At 45.3% G+C, this 19,113-nt stretch overlaps 1 protein-coding gene across 2 annotated transcripts in view; it reads left to right on the top strand.

Annotated features, from left to right (window-relative positions):
* Nucleotides 1-19,113, top strand: part of LOC106613940 (dedicator of cytokinesis protein 1) — a 733,517-nt gene that overhangs the window by 604,672 nt on the left and 109,732 nt on the right. For both annotated transcript variants that reach the window (XM_045701156.2, XM_045701155.2), the window contains exons 38-40: nt 4,908-5,027; nt 7,501-7,590; nt 12,075-12,179. In XM_045701156.2, the coding sequence (XP_045557112.1) occupies nt 4,908-5,027; nt 7,501-7,590; nt 12,075-12,179 (315 nt within the window). The remainder of the gene's footprint in view (nt 1-4,907; nt 5,028-7,500; nt 7,591-12,074; nt 12,180-19,113) is intronic.

The raw sequence follows: 19,113 nt of genomic DNA, 5'->3' as shown, positions 1-19,113 counted from the left end.
TCCTCCTCTCCTCCTCTTCCTCTCCTGCTCTCCTTCTCCTCCTCTCCTCCTCCTCTCCTCCTCCTCCTCTCCTCCTCTCCTTCTCTCCTTCTCTCCTCCGCCCTCCTCCTCTCTTTTCCTCTCCTCCTCCTCTCCTCTCCTCCTCCTCCTCCACCTCCTCTCCTCCTTCCTCCTCTCCTCCTCCTCCTCCCTCTCCTCCTCTCTTTTCCTCTCCTCCTCTCTTTTCCTCTCCTCCTCTCTTCCTTTGCTCCTCTCTCCTCTCCTTCCTCCTCCTCCTCTCCTCCTCCTCCCTCCTCTCCACCTCCCCACTGTAGATCAATGTTTAGCTGTATTGAGGAATCTAATTCTGATAGTCTGATGATAGAGAATACTGTTAATATTATAATGTACATGATCTGTATCTACAGGATCTGTTCTATAGAGGTAACATGATCTGTATCTACAGGATCTGTTCTATAGAGGTAACATGATCTGTATCTACAGGATCTGTTCTATAGAGGTAACATGATCTGTATCTACAGGATCTGTTCTATAGAGGTAACATGATCTGTATCTACAGGATCTGTTCTATAGAGGTAACATGATCTGTATCTACAGGATCTGTTCTATAGAGGTAACATGATCTGTATCTACAGGATCTGTTCTATAGAGGTAACATGATCTGTATCTACAGGATCTGTTCTATAGAGGTAACATGATCTGTATCTACAGGATCTGTTCTATAGAGGTAACATGATCTGTATCTACAGGATCTGTTCTATAGAGGTAACATGATCTGTATCTACAGGATCTGTTCTATAGAGGTAACATGATCTGTATCTACAGGATCTGTTCTATAGAGGTAACATGATCTGTATCTACAGGATCTGTTCTATAGAGGTAACATGATCTGTATCTACAGGATCTGTTCTATAGAGGTAACATGATCTGTATCTACAGGATCTGTTCTATAGAGGTAACATGATCTGTATCTACAGGATCTGTTCTATAGAGGTAACATGATCTGTATCTACAGGATCTGTTCTATAGAGGTAACATGATCTGTATCTACAGGATCTGTTCTATAGAGGTAACATGATCTGTATCTACAGGATCTGTTCTATAGAGGTAACATGATCTGTATCTACAGGATCTGTTCTATAGAGGTAACATGATCTGTATCTACAGGATCTGTTCTATAGAGGTAACATGATCTGTGTCTACAGGATCTGTTCTATAGAGGTAACATGATCTGTGTCTACAGGATCTGTTCTATAGAGGTAACATGATCTGTGTCTACAGGATCTGTTCTATAGAGGTAACATGATCTGTGTCTACAGGATCTGTTCTATAGAGGTAACATGATCTGTGTCTACAGGATCTGTTCTATAGAGGTAACATGATCTGTGTCTACAGGATCTGTTCTATAGAGGTAACATGATCTGTGTCTACAGGATCTGTTCTATAGAGGTAACATGATCTGTGTCTACAGGATCTGTTCTATAGAGGTAACATGATCTGTGTCTACAGGATCTGTTCTATAGAGGTAACATGATCTGTGTCTACAGGATCTGTTCTATAGAGGTAACATGATCTGTGTCTACAGGATCTGTTCTATAGAGGTAACATGATCTGTGTCTACAGGATCTGTTCTATAGAGGTAACATGATCTGTGTCTACAGGATCTGTTCTATAGAGGTAACATGATCTGTATCTACAGGATCTGTTCTATAGAGGTAACATGATCTGTGTCTACAGGATCTGTTCTATAGAGGTAACATGATCTGTATCTACAGGATCTGTTCTATAGAGGTAACATGATCTGTGTCTACAGGATCTGTTCTATAGAGGTAACATGATCTGTATCTACAGGATCTGTTCTATAGAGGTAACATGATCTGTATCTACAGGATCTGTTCTATAGAGGTAACATGATCTGTATCTACAGGATCTGTTCTATAGAGGTAACATGATCTGTATCTACAGGATCTGTTCTATAGAGGTAACATGATCTGTGTCTACAGGATCTGTTCTATAGAGGTAACATGATCTGTATCTACAGGATCTGTTCTATAGAGGTAACATGATCTGTGTCTACAGGATCTGTTCTATAGAGGTAACATGATCTGTATCTACAGGATCTGTTCTATAGAGGTAACATGATCTGTGTCTACAGGATCTGTTCTATAGAGGTAACATGATCTGTATCTACAGGATCTGTTCTATAGAGGTAACATGATCTGTGTCTACAGGATCTGTTCTATAGAGGTAACATGATCTGTATCTACAGGATCTGTTCTATAGAGGTAACATGATCTGTGTCTACAGGATCTGTTCTATAGAGGTAACATGATCTGTATCTACAGGATCTGTTCTATAGAGGTAACATGATCTGTATCTACAGGATCTGTTCTATAGAGGTAACATGATCTGTATCTACAGGATCTGTTCTATAGAGGTAACATGATCTGTATCTACAGGATCTGTTCTATAGAGGTAACATGATCTGTATCTACAGGATCTGTTCTATAGAGGTAACATGATCTGTATCTACAGGATCTGTTCTATAGAGGTTAACATGATCTGTATCTACAGGATCTGTTCTATAGAGGTAACATGATCTGTATCTACAGGATCTGTTCTATAGAGGTAACATGATCTGTATCTACAGGATCTGTTCTATAGAGGTAACATGATCTGTATCTACAGGATCTGTTCTATAGAGGTAACATGATCTGTATCTACAGGATCTGTTCTATAGAGGTAACATGATCTGTATCTACAGGATCTGTTCTATAGAGGTAACATGATCTGTATCTACAGGATCTGTTCTATAGAGGTAACATGATCTGTATCTACAGGATCTGTTCTATAGAGGTAACATGATCTGTATCTACAGGATCTGTTCTATAGAGGTAACATGATCTGTATCTACAGGATCTGTTCTATAGAGGTAACATGATCTGTATCTACAGGATCTGTTCTATAGAGGTAACATGATCTGTATCTACAGGATCTGTTCTATAGAGGTAACATGATCTGTATCTACAGGATCTGTTCTATAGAGGTAACATGATCTGTATCTACAGGATCTGTTCTATAGAGGTAACATGATCTGTATCTACAGGATCTGTTCTATAGAGGTAACATGATCTGTATCTACAGGATCTGTTCTATAGAGGTAACATGATCTGTATCTACAGGATCTGTTCTATAGAGGTAACATGATCTGTATCTACAGGATCTGTTCTATAGAGGTAACATGATCTGTGTCTACAGGATCTGTTCTATAGAGGTAACATGATCTGTGTCTACAGGATCTGTTCTATAGAGGTAACATGATCTGTGTCTACAGGATCTGTTCTATAGAGGTAACATGATCTGTGTCTACAGGATCTGTTCTATAGAGGTAACATGATCTGTGTCTACAGGATCTGTTCTATAGAGGTAACATGATCTGTGTCTACAGGATCTGTTCTATAGAGGTAACATGATCTGTGTCTACAGGATCTGTCTGATTCTCTATAGAGGTAACATGATCTGTGTCTACAGGATCTGTTCTATAGAGGTAACAGGATCTGTGTCTACAGGATCTGTTCTATAGAGGTAACATGATCTGTGTCTACAGGATCTGTTCTATAGAGGTAACATGATCTGTGTCTACAGGATCTGTTCTATAGAGGTAACATGATCTGTGTCTACAGGATCTGTTCTATAGAGGTAACATGATCTGTATCTACAGGATCTGTTCTATAGAGGTAACATGATCTGTATCTACAGGATCTGTTCTATAGAGGTAACATGATCTGTATCTACAGGATCTGATCTGTTCTATAGAGGTAACATGATCTGTAATCTACAGGATCTGTTCTATAGAGGTAACATGATCTGTATCTACAGGATCTGTTCTATAGAGGTAACATGATCTGTATCTACAGGATCTGTTCTATAGAGGTAACATGATCTGTATCTACAGGATCTGTTCTATAGAGGTAACATGATCTGTATCTACAGGATCTGTTCTATAGAGGTAACATGATCTGTATCTACAGGATCTGTTCTATAGAGGTAACATGATCTGTATCTACAGGATCTGTTCTATAGAGGTAACATGATCTGTATCTACAGGATCTGTTCTATAGAGGTAACATGATCTGTATCTACAGGATCTGTTCTATAGAGGTAACATGATCTGTATCTACAGGATCTGTTCTATAGAGGTAACATGATCTGTATCTACAGGATCTGTTCTATAGAGGTAACATGATCTGTATCTACAGGATCTGTTCTATAGAGGTAACATGATCTGTATCTACAGGATCTGTTCTATAGAGGTAACATGATCTGTATCTACAGGATCTGTTCTATAGAGGTAACATGATCTGTATCTACAGGATCTGTTCTATAGAGGTAACATGATCTGTATCTACAGGATCTGTTCTATAGAGGTAACATGATCTGTGTCTACAGGATCTGTTCTATAGAGGTAACATGATCTGTGTCTACAGGATCTGTTCTATAGAGGTAACATGATCTGTGTCTACAGGATCTGTTCTATAGAGGTAACATGATCTGTGTCTACAGGATCTGTTCTATAGAGGTAACATGATCTGTATCTACAGGATCTGTTCTATAGAGGTAACATGATCTGTATCTACAGGATCTGTTCTATAGAGGTAACATGATCTGTATCTACAGGATCTGTTCTATAGAGGTAACATGATCTGTATCTACAGGATCTGTTCTATAGAGGTAACATGATCTGTATCTACAGGATCTGTTCTATAGAGGTAACATGATCTGTATCTACAGGATCTGTTCTATAGAGGTAACATGATCTGTATCTACAGGATCTGTTCTATAGAGGTAACATGATCTGTATCTACAGGATCTGTTCTATAGAGGTAACATGATCTGTGTCCCTGCAGTGGTCTGAGGAGCCGTGTGCAGCCCACCTGACCCAGAGAGACGGTTACCAGGCCTCTACTCAAGGACAACTCAAGGACCAGCTCTACCAGGAGATCATCAACTTCTTCCACAGGGGCAAGGTACCTAGAGGGGGGGGGGGGGGAGAGAGAGAGAGAGAGAGGGGAGTGGTGAGAGAGAGAGAGGGGGTGGTGAGAGAGAGGGGGGTGGTGGTGAGAGGGAGAGAGAGGGGAGTGGTGAGAGGGAGAGAGAGAGGGGAGTGGTGAGAGGGAGAGAGACAGAGGGGGTGGTGAGAGAGAGAGAGGGGGTGGTGAGAGGGAGAGAGAGGGGAGTGGTGAGAGGGAGAGAGATGGGGGGGGTGGTGAGAGGGAGAGAGAGGGGAGTGGTGAGAGGGAGAGAGAGAGGGTGGTGAGAGGGAGAGAGAGGGGAGTGGTGAGAGGGAGAGAGAGAGAGGGGGTGGTGAGAGGGAGAGAGAGGGGAGAGAGAGAGGGGTGTGGTGAGAGGGAGAGAGAGGGGCGTGGTGAGAGGGAGAGAGAGAGAGGGGGGGTGGTGAGAGGGAGAGAGAGAGAGGGGGGTGGTGAGAGGGAGAGAGAGGGGAGTGGTGAGAGGGAGATAGAGAGAGGGGGTGGTGAGAGAGAGAGAGGGGGTGGTGAGAGGGAGAGAGGGGGTGGTGAGAGGGAGAGAGAGAGAGGGGGTGGTGAGAGGGAGAGAGAGAGAGGGGGGTGGGTGAGAGGGGAGAGAGAGAGAGGGGGTGGTGAGAGGGAGGGAGAGAGAGAGAGGGGGTGGTGAGAGGGAGGGAGAGAGAGAGAGGGGGGTGGTGAGGAGAGGGAGAGAGAGAGTGTAGATCTGGTGAGACTAAAGAGGCTGACAGAGTTAGTGAGCTGCACCTTTTCATTCAGCGTGTTCCAGATGACCTGTTTTGTGACCTGTTCAACGGCCGGTCCAGGGAGGCAACATGGAGACGGCATGCATCCTCTGGATGCCTCCCTCTATTGCTGCTGAATTCCCTCCCACTCAGAGGACGACCTTTTCGCTCTTTCTCTCGCTCTCTCTCTCCTCCTTGCCCCGCCAACCAGCCTCCCTTCTTCTCTCTCTATCTCTCCCTCCTCCTCCCTGCCTCTTTACAATCCATCCTCCTCTCTCCCTCCCTCCTCCTCTCCTCCCATCCTCCTCTCTCTCCCTCCTCTCCCTCCATCCTCCTCTCTCCCTCCCTCCTCTCCCTCCCATCCTCCTCTCTCTCCCTCCTCCCCCTCCATCCTCCTCTCCCCCTCCCTCCTCTCCCTCCATCCTCCTCCCTCCCTCCCATCCTCCTCTTTCCCTCCCTCCTCTCCCTCCATCCTCCTCTCTCCCTCCCTCCTCTCCCTCCCATCCTCCTCTCTCTCCCTCCTCTCTCCCTCCAATCTCCTCTCTCCCTCCCATCCTCCTCTCTCCCTCTCTCCCTCATCCTCCTCTCTCCTCCCTCACTCCATCCTCCTCTCTCTCCCCTCCTCCCCCTCCATCCTCCTCTCTCCCTCCCTCCTCTCCCTCCATCCTCCTCCCTCCCTCCCATCCTCCTCGTCTCTCTCCCTCCTCTCTCCCTCCATCCTCCTCTCTCCCTCCCTCCTCTCCCTCCATCCTCCTCTCTCCCTCCCATCCTCCTCTCTCTCCCTCCTCCCCCTCCATCCTCCTCTCTCCCTCCCTCCTCTCCCTCATCCTCTTCCCTCCCTCCCTCCCATCCTCCTCTCTCTCTCCCTCCTCTCTCCCTCCATCCTCCTCTCTCCCATCCTCCTCTCCCCATCCTCCTCTCTCCTCTCTCCCCTCCTCTCTCCCTCCCATCCTCCTCTCTCCCTCACTCCATCCTCCTCTCCCTCCCTCCATCCATCCTCCTCTCTCCCTCCCTCCATCTTCTCTCCCTCCATTACATCCTCCTCTCTCCATCCCCTCCTCCCCCTGCCACCTCTATCACCATAAGCGACAGACAGACAGACAGACAGACAGACAGACAGACAGACAGACAGACAGACAGACAGACAGACAGACAGACAGACAGACAGACAGACAGACAGACAGACAGACAGACAGACAGACAGACAGACAGACAGGGTAGATCATGTGCCTGCATGATGCCATTCTGTAAAAACAGGAGGAGCAGAACATTCACAGATGACTCAATCTGGAGAAATATGTCTGTCTGTCCCATCTTCAGCAGATCAAGGGACCGCAGGGGTTTTAGTCATGAAGACCTCCTCTATGCTTCTGAAGGTGGGGAGGGAGGAGGGAGGAGGGGAGGAGATGGGGAGAGAGAGAGAGAGAGAGAGAGAGAGAGAGAGAGAGGGAGGGAAGATGGGAGGGAGGGGAGGGGATGAGATGGGGAGAGAGAGAGAGAGGGAGGGAAGATGGGAGAGGGGGGAGGAGTAGGCAGGACTGTCTACAGCTAAATACAATGACTGATATATATTACTGTTCTCTCATATCCTGTGTGTGTGTGTGTGTGTGTGTGTGTGTGTGTGTGTGTGTGTGTGTGTGTGTGTGTGTGTGTGTGTGTGTGTGTGTTGTGTGTGTGTGTGTGTGTGTGTGTGTGTGTGTGTGTGTGTGTGTGTGTGTGTGTGTGTGTAGATGTGGGAGGAAGCCATCGTACTCGGAAAGGAGCTGGCTGACCAGTATGAGAATGAGATGTTTGACTTTGAGCAGCTCAGTGCCTCCTTGGTAAGTTCACTCTGATCACTTCTGTCATCGTGTTGTAGGAGACGTGGTATAGAAACTGTCATCGTGTTGTAGGAGACGTGGTATAGAAACTGTCATCGTGTTGTAGGAGACGTGGTATATTCTACTGGTATAGAAACTGTCATCGTGTTGTAGGAGACGTGGTATATTCTACTGCTATAGAAACTGTCATCGTGTTGTAGGAGACGTGTTATAGAAACTGTCATCGTGTTGTAGGAGACGTGGTATAGAAACTGTCATCGTGTTGTAGGAGACGTGTTATAGAAACTGTCATCGTGTTGTAGGAGACGTGGTATAGAAACTGTCATCGTGTTGTAGGAGACGTGGTATAGAAACTGTCATCGTGTTGTAGGAGACGTGGTATAGAAACTGTCATCGTGTTGTAGGAGACGTGGTATAGAAACTGTCATCGTGTTGTAGGAGACGTGGTATAGAAACTATCATCGTGTTGTAGGAGACGTGGTATAGAAACTGTCATCGTGTTGTAGGAGACGTGGTATAGAAACTGTCATCGTGTTGTAGGAGACGTGGTACATTCTACTGCTATAGAAACTGTCATCGTGTTGTAGGAGACGTGGTATATTCTACTGCTATAGAAACTGTCATCGTGTTGTAGGAGACGTGGTATAGAAACTGTCATCGTGTTGTAGGAGACGTGGTATAGAAACTGTCATCGTGTTGTAGGAGACGTGGTATAGAAACTGTCATCGTGTTGTAGGAGACGTGGTACATTCTACTGCTATAGAAACTGTCATCGTGTTGTAGGAGACGTGGTATAGAAACTGTCATCGTGTTGTAGGAGACGTGGTATATTCTACTGCTATAGAAACTGTCATCGTGTTGTAGGAGACGTGGTATAGAAACTGTCATCGTGTTGTAGGAGACGTGGTATAGAAACTGTCATCGTGTTGTAGGAGACGTGGTATAGAAACTGTCATCGTGTTGTAGGAGACGTGTTATAGAAACTGTCATCGTGTTGTAGGAGACGTGGTATAGAAACTGTCATCGTGTTGTAGGAGACGTGGTATAGAAACTGTCATCGTGTTGTAGGAGACGTGGTATAGAAACTGTCATCGTGTTGTAGGAGACGTGGTATAGAAACTGTCATCGTGTTGTAGGAGACGTGGTATAGAAACTATCATCGTGTTGTAGGAGACGTGGTATAGAAACTGTCATCGTGTTGTAGGAGACGTGGTATAGAAACTGTCATCGTGTTGTAGGAGACGTGGTACATTCTACTGCTATAGAAACTGTCATCGTGTTGTAGGAGACGTGGTATATTCTACTGCTATAGAAACTGTCATCGTGTTGTAGGAGACGTGGTATAGAAACTGTCATCGTGTTGTAGGAGACGTGGTATAGAAACTGTCATCGTGTTGTAGGAGACGTGGTATAGAAACTGTCATCGTGTTGTAGGAGACGTGGTACATTCTACTGCTATAGAAACTGTCATCGTGTTGTAGGAGACGTGGTATAGAAACTGTCATCGTGTTGTAGGAGACGTGGTATATTCTACTGCTATAGAAACTGTCATCGTGTTGTAGGAGACGTGGTATAGAAACTGTCATCGTGTTGTAGGAGACGTGGTATAGAAACTGTCATCGTGTTGTAGGAGACGTGGTATAGAAACTGTCATCGTGTTGTAGGAGACGTGGTATAGAAACTGTCATCGTGTTGTAGGAGACGTGGTATAGAAACTGTCATCGTGTTGTAGGAGACGTGGTATAGAAACTGTCATCGTGTTGTAGGAGACGTGGTATAGAAACTGTCATCGTGTTGTAGGAGACGTGGTATAGAAACTGTCATCGTGTTGTAGGAGACGTGGTATAGAAACTGTCATCGTGTTGTAGGAGACGTGGTATAGAAACTGTCATCGTGTTGTAGGAGACGTGGTATAGAAACTGTCATCGTGTTGTAGGAGACGTGGTACATTCTACTGCTATAGAAACTGTCATCGTGTTGTAGGAGACGTGGTATAGAAACTGTCATCGTGTTGTAGGAGACGTGGTATATTCTACTGCTATAGAAACTGTCATCGTGTTGTAGGAGACGTGGTATAGAAACTGTCATCGTGTTGTAGGAGACGTGGTATAGAAACTGTCATCGTGTTGTAGGAGACGTGGTATAGAAACTGTCATCGTGTTGTAGGAGACGTGGTATAGAAACTGTCATCGTGTTGTAGGAGACGTGGTATAGAAACTGTCATCGTGTTGTAGGAGACGTGGTATAGAAACTGTCATCGTGTTGTAGGAGACGTGGTACATTCTACTGCTATAGAAACTGTCATCGTGTTGTAGGAGACGTGGTATATTCTACTGCTATAGAAACTGTCATCGTGTTGTAGGAGACGTGGTATATTCTACTGGTATAGAAACTGTCATCGTGTTGTAGGAGACGTGGTATAGAAACTGTCATCGTGTTGTAGGAGACGTGGTATAGAAACTGTCATCGTGTTGTAGGAGATGTGGTATAGAAACTATCATCGTGTTGTAGGAGATGTGGTATAGAAACTGTCATCGTGTTGTAGGAGACGTGGTATATTCTACTGCTATAGAAACTGTCATCGTGTTGTAGGAGACGTGGTATAGAAACTGTCATCGTGTTGTAGGAGACGTGGTATAGAAACTGTCATCGTGTTGTAGGAGACGTGGTATAGAAACTGTCATCGTGTTGTAGGAGACGTGGTATAGAAACTGTCATCGTGTTGTAGGAGACGTGGTACATTCTACTGCTATAGAAACTGTCATCGTGTTGTAGGAGACGTGGTATAGAAACTGTCATCGTGTTGTAGGAGACGTGGTATAGAAACTGTCATCGTGTTGTAGGAGACGTGGTACATTCTACTGCTATAGAAACTGTCATCGTGTTGTAGGAGACGTGGTATATTCTACTGCTATAGAAACTGTCATCGTGTTGTAGGAGACGTGGTATATTCTACTGGTATAGAAACTGTCATCGTGTTGTAGGAGACGTGGTATAGAAACTGTCATCGTGTTGTAGGAGACGTGGTATAGAAACTGTCATCGTGTTGTAGGAGACGTGGTATAGAAACTATCATCGTGTTGTAGGAGATGTGGTATAGAAACTGTCATCGTGTTGTAGGAGACGTGGTATATTCTACTGCTATAGAAACTGTCATCGTGTTGTAGGAGACGTGGTATAGAAACTGTCATCGTGTTGTAGGAGACGTGGTATAGAAACTGTCATCGTGTTGTAGGAGACGTGGTATAGAAACTGTCATCGTGTTGTAGGAGACGTGGTATAGAAACTGTCATCGTGTTGTAGGAGACGTGGTACATTCTACTGCTATAGAAACTGTCATCGTGTTGTAGGAGACGTGGTATATTCTACTGCTTTAGAAACTGTCATCGTGTTGTAGGAGACGTGGTATATTCTACTGGTATAGAAACTGTCATCGTGTTGTTGGAGACGTGGTATAGAAACTGTCATCGTGTTGTAGGAGACGTGGTACATTCTACTGCTATAGAAACTGTCATCGTGTTGTAGGAGACGTGGTAGAGAAACTGTCATCGTGTTGTAGGAGACGTGGTATATTCTACTGCTATAGAAACTGTCATCGTGTTGTAGGAGACGTGGTATAGAAACTGTCATCGTGTTGTAGGAGACGTGGTATAGAAACTGTCATCGTGTTGTAGGAGATGTGGTATAGAAACTGTCATCGTGTTGTAGGAGACGTGGTATATTCTACTGCTATAGAAACTGTCATCGTGTTGTAGGAGACGTGGTATATTCTACTGCTATAGAAACTGTCATCGTGTTGTAGGAGACGTGGTATAGAAACTGTCATCGTGTTGTAGGAGACGTGGTATATTCTACTGCTATAGAAACTGTCATCGTGTTGTAGGAGACGTGGTATATTCTACTGCTATAGAAACTGTCATTGTGTTGTAGGAGACGTGGTATATTCTACTGGTATAGAAACTGTCATCGTGTTATAGGAGACGTGGTATAGAAACTGTCATCGTGTTGTAGGAGACGTGGTATATTCTACTGCTATAGAAACTGTCATCGTGTTGTAGGAGACGTGGTATATTCTACTGCTATAGAAACTGTCATCGTGTTGTAGGAGACGTGGAATAGAAACTGTCATCGTGTTGTAGGAGACGTGTTATAGAAACTGTCATCGTGTTGTAGGAGACGTGGTATAGAAACTGTCATCGTGTTGTAGGAGACGTGGTATAGAAACTGTCATCGTGTTGTAGGAGACGTGGCATAGAAACTGCTATAGAAACTCTATGTATTATCATATGAACAACACCTTGAAATGGGGCTTTCAGTGTGTGTGTGTGTGTGTGTGTGTGTGTGTGTGTGTGTGTGTGTGTGTGTGTGTGTGTGTGTGTGTGTGTGTGTGTGTGTGTGTGTGTGTGTGTGTGTGTATTAATGTGTGAACATGGTATTGGTGATCCAGTACATTGAGTCTTCCTGAAGGTTACTTCCTGTTACAGAGGAAGCAGGCTCAGTTCTATGAGAACATTGTGAAGGTGATCAGACCCAAGCCAGACTACTTCGCTGTGGGATACTACGGAGTGGGCTTCCCTTCCTTCCTCAGGGTAAGTAGTACCTGGGTCCTACACACACACACACAGAGAAAGACGTGGAGAGAGAGGATATTATATTTGAACTGTGAGAATGTTCTGTTAAATAGAAGTGTGTAATCACGCTACATAACAGTGAGCTGGAGGCTCTTACCCTCGCTTCTTTCTGTTAATAGACGAGGGTATTCCCATCAAACCTTCCCCTCAGAGGGTGACATCTCTTTCTCTCTCTCGCTCCCTATCTATTCTCCCTCTCTCTCTATCTCTCTTTCTTTCTTTCATTCTTTCTGTCTCTATCTCTCTCTCTCTGGGGGTTTATTATGGATATCCATTTGTTCCTGTCAAGGCAGCAGCTACTCTTCCTGGGGTTTATTATGGATCCCCATTAGTTCCTGTCAAGGCAGCGGCTACTCTTCCTGGGGTTTATTATGGATCCCCATTAGTTCCTGCCAAGGCAGCAGCTATTCTTCCTGGGGTTTATTATGGATCCCCATTAGTTCCTGCCAAGGCAGCAGCTACTCTTCCTGGGGTTTATTATGGATCCCCATTAGTTCCTGTCAAGGCAGCAGCTACTCTTCCTGGGGTTTATTATGGATCCCCATTAGTTCCTGCCAAGGCAGCAGCTACTCTTCCTGGGGTTTATTATGGATCCCCATTAGTTCCTGTCAAGGCAGCAGCTACTCTTCCTGGGGTTTATTATGGATCCCCATTAGTTCCTGCCAAGGCAGCAGCTACTCTTCCTGGGGTTTATTATGGATCCCCATTAGTTCCTGTTACTAGCTACTTGTCCTGTCAGAGGCTCAGTCTCTCACATCGTGTTCCTGTCTGACCTTAACCTTTAGATGGTTTTATTTGTTGTTATCTGCCCACTGTCTTCTGCCATGTGGTGATAAAATGATTGGTCTTTAGTCAATGAAAGTGTATTTTCTTCTCACATCCGTATCTGGTCAAGTTATCATATCAATGTCAATGTAACTGTAAGGTGGATGGAGTTGGGGCTATTGATCAGCGTCTGGGTCACTGGCGGCTGGTGGTTTGTCCATGGTGTTAATGGAGGAAAGTTGTGTCATTGTGGCAGACTGACTCCAGTTCAACATGTTCCTGATTTGCTCCATTTTCCCAAGGCTGGAATTGATTTCATCGTATTAGAGCTCTCCCCGCGGGAGACTTTGCTGTTTTGTCACGACTTCGTCCCCTTTTCCAGAACATCTGTTAAAGAAGCTCCTTTAAGGGAGAGGCAACGTCTGATCATTCCATTTGGGCTGTTGAAGACAGTGTTCACAAGGCTCCCCTCTAACCCCTTCTCCTCTAGCAGGGCACAGCATCCATTACAGATAGAACAGCCTAGTGCTGCCTTTGTCTGTCTGGCTGTCTAAAAGGCCTTTATAGACTGGGTTCATCTATACACAGTCCTCTCTTTGATTCTATTATCAGCTGTCTGGAGGACGGAGAGAGTGGTGTGTATCTGGGGGTAGGTTGTCTGTTAGGACAGAGAGAGTGGTGTGTATCTGGGGGTAGGTTGTCTGTTAGGACAGAGAGAGTGGTGTGTATCTGGGGGTAGGTTGTCTGTTAGGAGGACAGAGAGAGTGGTGTGTATCTGGGGGGTAGGATGTCTGTTAGGACAGAGAGAGTGGTGTGTATCTGGGGGTAGGTTGTCTGTTAGGAGGACAGAGAGAGTGGTGTGTATCTGGGGGGTAGGTTGTCTCTTAGGACAGAGAGAGTGGTGTGTATCTGGGGGTAGGTTGTCTGTTAGGAGGACAGAGAGAGTGGTGTGTATCTGGGGGTAGGTTGTCTGTTAGGACAGAGAGAGTGGTGTGTATCTGTGGGGTAGGTTGTCTGTTAGGAGGACAGAGAGAGTGGTGTGTATCTGGGGGGTAGGTTGTCTGTTAGGAGGACAGAGAGAGTGGTGTGTATCTGGGGGTAGGTTGTCTGTTAGGACAGAGAGAGTGGTGTGTATCTGGGGGTAGGTTGTCTGTTAGGAGGACAGAGAGAGTGGTGTGTATCTGGGGTGTAGGTTGTCTGTTAGGACAGAGAGAGTGGTGTGTATCTGGGGGTAGGTTGTCTGTTAGGAGGACAGAGAGAGTGGTGTGTATCTGGGGTGTAGGTTGTCTGTTATGACAGAGAGAGTAGTGTGTATCTGGGGGTAGGTTGTCTGTTAGGAGGACAGAGAGAGTGGTGTGTATCTGGGGGGTAGGTTGTCTGTTAGGACAGAGAGAGTGGTGTGTATCTGGGGGTAGGTTGTCTGTTAGGAGGACAGAGAGAGTGGTGTGTATCTGGGGGTAGGTTGTCTGTTAGGAGGACAGAGAGAGTGGTGTGTATCTGGGGGTAGGTTGTCTGTTAGGAGGACAGAGAGAGTGGTGTGTATCTGGGGGTAGGTTGTCTGTTAGGAGGACAGAGAGAGTGGTGTGTATCTGGGGGTAGGTTGTCTGTTAGGACAGAGAGAGTGGTGTGTATCTGGGGGTAGGTTGTCTGTTAGGAGGACAGAGAGAGTGGTGTGTATCTGGGCGGTAGGTTGTCTGTTAGGAGGACAGAGAGAGTGGTGTGTATCTGGGGGGTAGGTTGTCTGTTAGGACAGAGAGAGTGGTGTGTATCTGGGGGTAGGTTGTCTGTTAGGAGGACAGAGAGAGTGGTGTGTATCTGGGGGTAGGTTGTCTGTTAGGAGGACAGAGAGAGTGGTGTGTATCTGGGGGGTAGGATGTCTGTTAGGACAGAGAGAGTGGTGTGTATCTGGGGTGTAGGTTGTCTGTTAGGAGGACAGAGAGAGTGGTGTGTATCTGTGGGGTAGGTTGTCTGTTAGGACAGAGAGAGTGGTGTGTATCTGGGGGTAGGTTGTCTGTTAGGAGGACAGAGAGAGTGGTGTGTATCTGTGGGGTAGGTTGTCTGTTAGGAGGACAGAGAGAGTGGTGTGTATCTGGGGGTAGGTTGTCTGTTAGGACAGAGAGAGTGGTGTGTATCTGGGGGGTAGGTTGTCTGTTAGGAGGACAGAGAGAGTGGTGTGTATCTGGGGGGTAGGATGTCTGTTAGGACAGAGAGAGTGGTGTGTATCTGGGGGGTAGGTTGTCTGTTAGGAGGACAGAGAGAGTGGTGTGTATCTGGGGGGTAGGATGTCTGTTAGGACAGAGAGAGTGGTGTGTATCTGGGGGTAGGTTGTCTGTTAGGAGGACAGAGAGAGTGGTGTGTATCTGTGAGGTAGGTTGTCTGTTAGGAGGACAGAGAGAGTGGTGTGTATCTGGGGGTAGGTTGTCTGTTAGGAGGACAGAGAGAGTGGTGTGTATCTGTGGGGTAGGTTGTCTGTTAGGACAGAGAGAGTGGTGTGTATCTGGGGGTAGGTTGTCTGTTAGGAGGACAGAGAGAGTGGTGTGTATCTGGGGGGTAGGTTGTCTGTTAGGAGGACAGAGAGAGTGGTGTGTATCTGTGGGGTAGGTTGTCTGTTAGGAGGACAGAGAGTGGTGTGTGTCTGGGGTAGGTTGTCTGTGACCAGCTCCTGTCTACTGTAGACTACCTGATAGAGTTCTCTTCAGCCGGTCCACTGTAGACTACCTCATAGACTTCTCTACATCCTGTGTACTGTAGACTACCTGATAGAGTTCTCTACATCCTGTCTACTGTAGACTACCTCATAGACTTCTCTACATCCTGTGTACTGTAGACTACCTGATAGAGTTCTCTACATCCTGTGTACTGTAGACTACCTCATAGACTTCTCTACATCCTGTGTACTGTAGACTACCTGATAGAGTTCTCTACATCCTGTCTACTGTAGACTACCTCATAGACTTCTCTACATCCTGTCTACTGTAGACTACCTTATTGGAGCTAAGGATGCTTCACTTCTGCTAGAGAAAGTAATAAATGGCTTATCATATCTAATGCAGTGAGATGAAAACTGCAGCTTATTACTATCAGCCCAGAAGTTATCATTACAGATCAGATACTGGAACAAAGCCTGTGTCCCAAATGGAAACCTATTCACTATATACTGCACTTATTTTGACCAGAACCTATATAGGGAAACAGGTTGTGATTTGGGACACGGGAATATGCTGTGGACTTTTTAAAGGGGACAATGTTCTTTCCCCCCAGAAATGGCAATTTACCACGGAGCATTAATCATGTAAGCGCTGGAGAGAGTGTTTTTACCTTAATAGCTGCTCAACTACATTAACTAAACTAGATTATTATTACCAGCTAAAGTGGGTTACAGTGTTTGTGCCCTGGCCTCTACTGATCTCCAGTAAATCACTGATGTTCTCCACCAGATAGCCTTTATCCCTCTCACTGTCCTATTGGACTAGGGATGATAGCCTTTATCCCTCTCACTGTCCTATTGGACTAGGGATGATAGCCTTTATCCCTCTCACTGTCCTATTTGACTAGGAATGATAACCTTTATCCCTCTCACTGTCCTATTGGACTAGGGATGATAGCCTTTATCCCTCTCACTGTCCTATTGGACTAGGGATGATAGCCTTTATCCCTCTCACTGTCCTATAGGACTAGGGATGATAGCCTTTATCCCTCTCACTGTCCTATTGGACTAGGGATGATAGCCTTTATCCCTCTCACTGTCCTATAGGACTAGGGATGATAGCCTTTATCCCTCTCACTGTCCCATTGGACTAGGAATGATAGCCTTTATCCCTCTTGCTGTCCTATTGGACTAGGAATGATGGCCTTTATCCCTCTTGCTGTCCTATTGGACTAGGGATGATAGCCTTTATCCCTCTTGCTGTCCTATTGGACTAGGAATGATAGCCTTTATCCCTCTCACTGTCCTATTGGACTAGGAATGATAGCCTTTATCCCTCTCACTGTCCTATTGGACTAGGAATGATAGCCTTTATCCCTCTCACTGTCCTGTTGGACTAGGAATGATAACCTTTATCCCTCTCACTGTCCTGTTGGACTAGGAATGGTAGCCTTTATCCCTCTCACTGTCCTGTTGGACTAGGAATGGTAGCCTTACTTCTTCAGGATCGGTGTCCCTTCCACGGTATGGTTGAGCTAACGTAGGCTAATGCGATTAGCATGAGGTTGTAAGTAACAAGAACATTTCCCAGGACATAGACATGTCTGATATGGGCAGAAAGCATGCATTCTTGTTAGTCTAACTGCACTGTCCAATTTACAGTAGCTATTACAGTGAAAGAATGCCATGCTATTGTTTGAGGAGAGTGCACAGTTGTGAATGAAAGTTATTAATAAACAAATTAGGTACATTTGGACAGTCTTGATACAACATTTTGAACAGAAATGCAATGTTTCATTGTATCAGTCTAAATCTTTGCACATACACTGCCGCCATCTAGTGGCCAAAATGTAAATTGCAGCTGGGCTGGAATAATACATGATGGCCTTTCTCTTGCATTTCAAAGATGATGGTGCAAAAAAATACAAAAGAACGTTTTTTTTTTTTCTTTGTTTTGTCTTTTACCAGTGTTATATTCTCCTACGTTTTCCTTTCCTTTCAAATGGTACCAAGAATATGCATATCCTTGCTTCAGGGCCTGAGTTACAGGCAGTTAGATTTGGGTATGTTATTTTAGGCGAAAATTGAAAAAAGGGGCGGATCCTTAACCCTCTCACTGTCCTATTGGACTAGCATGTCTGCATTCCAAATGGTACCCTGTTCCGGGGAGGTAGGTAGCCTAGTGTTTAGAGGCAGGTAGCCTAGTGGTTAGAGGCAGGTAGCCTAGTGGTTAGAGGAAGGTAGCCTAGTGGTTAGAGGCAGGTAGCCTAGTGGTTAGAGGCAGGTAGCCTAGTGGTTAGAGGCAGCCGGCCTAGTGGTTAGAGACAGATAGCCTAGTGGTTAGAGGCAGGTAGCCTAGTGGTTAGAGGCAGCTGGCCTAGTGGTTAGAGGCAGCCGGCCTAGTGGTTAATGGCAGCCGGCCTAGTGGTTAGAGGCAGCCGGCCTAGTGGTTAGAGGTAGGTAGCCTAGTGGTTAGAGGCAGCTAATCTAGTGGTTAGAGGCAGGTAGCCTAGTGGTTAGAGCGTTGGACTAGTAACCGAAAGGTTGCTGGATCGAATCCCTCAGCTGACAAGGTACAAATCTGTCGTTCTGCCCCTGAACAAGGCAGTTAACCCACTGTTCCCCGGTAGGCCGGCATTGTAAATAAGAATTTGTTCTTAACTGACTTGCCTAGTTAAATAAATGTTAAGTAAAAAATATATATAAATAGTGGACCAGAGCCTACTTAGGGGAAAGGGTGTAATTTGGAATGCCCTTGAGTGTGAAGAAGTGTGGACTTCATTCAGAATCCATATTATATTATAATGAACACTTAATGTAATATCAATGCTGTCCTCTCTGCACGAGTCGTTAGGGAAGTATTCATCGGAGGCTAATTGAGATGCATTGTGTTTGCAGTGTTTTTAGTTTCTTCATGTTGCTGTTTGGATGTCAGTATCTCCCTGCCTCTGGGGGGGGGAAGTCAATTGCTTCTATCCTTCCTTAAGAATACATTGTAAACATTGCTGCTTAATTCAGCTGATGATGATGTATTTGTATCTAATGTGGAAGGCATTGGGATATTCTCTTATTAAAAAACTGAACACATTCACACGTGGGAAAAGCGGCATTTCGGGAAATCGTCATTGGCTTTGACACTGATTGGTTAGAGACGAACCAATCGCTGATGAATGGATCAGCAGAAAGGACTTCTAGGATGGCAGTCTGACTGAATGGATCAACAGAAAGGACTTCTAAGAAGGCAGTCTGACTGAATGTATCAACAGAAAGGACTTCTAAGAAGGCAGTCTGACTGAATGTATCAACAGAAAGGACTTCTAGGATGGCAGTCTGAATGTATCAACAGAAAGGACTTCTAGGAAGGCAGTCTGACTGAATGTATCAACAGAAAGGACTTCTAGGATGGCAGTCTGAATGTATCAACAGAAAGGACTTCTAGGAAGGCAGTCTGTCTGAATGTATCAACAGAAAGGACTTCTA

This window comes from Salmo salar, chromosome 18 (genome assembly GCF_965601325.2).
Source record: "Salmo salar chromosome 18, fSalSal1, whole genome shotgun sequence".
Lineage (NCBI taxonomy): Eukaryota > Metazoa > Chordata > Actinopteri > Salmoniformes > Salmonidae > Salmo > Salmo salar.
This window is presented reverse-complemented; position numbering and strand designations above follow the sequence as displayed.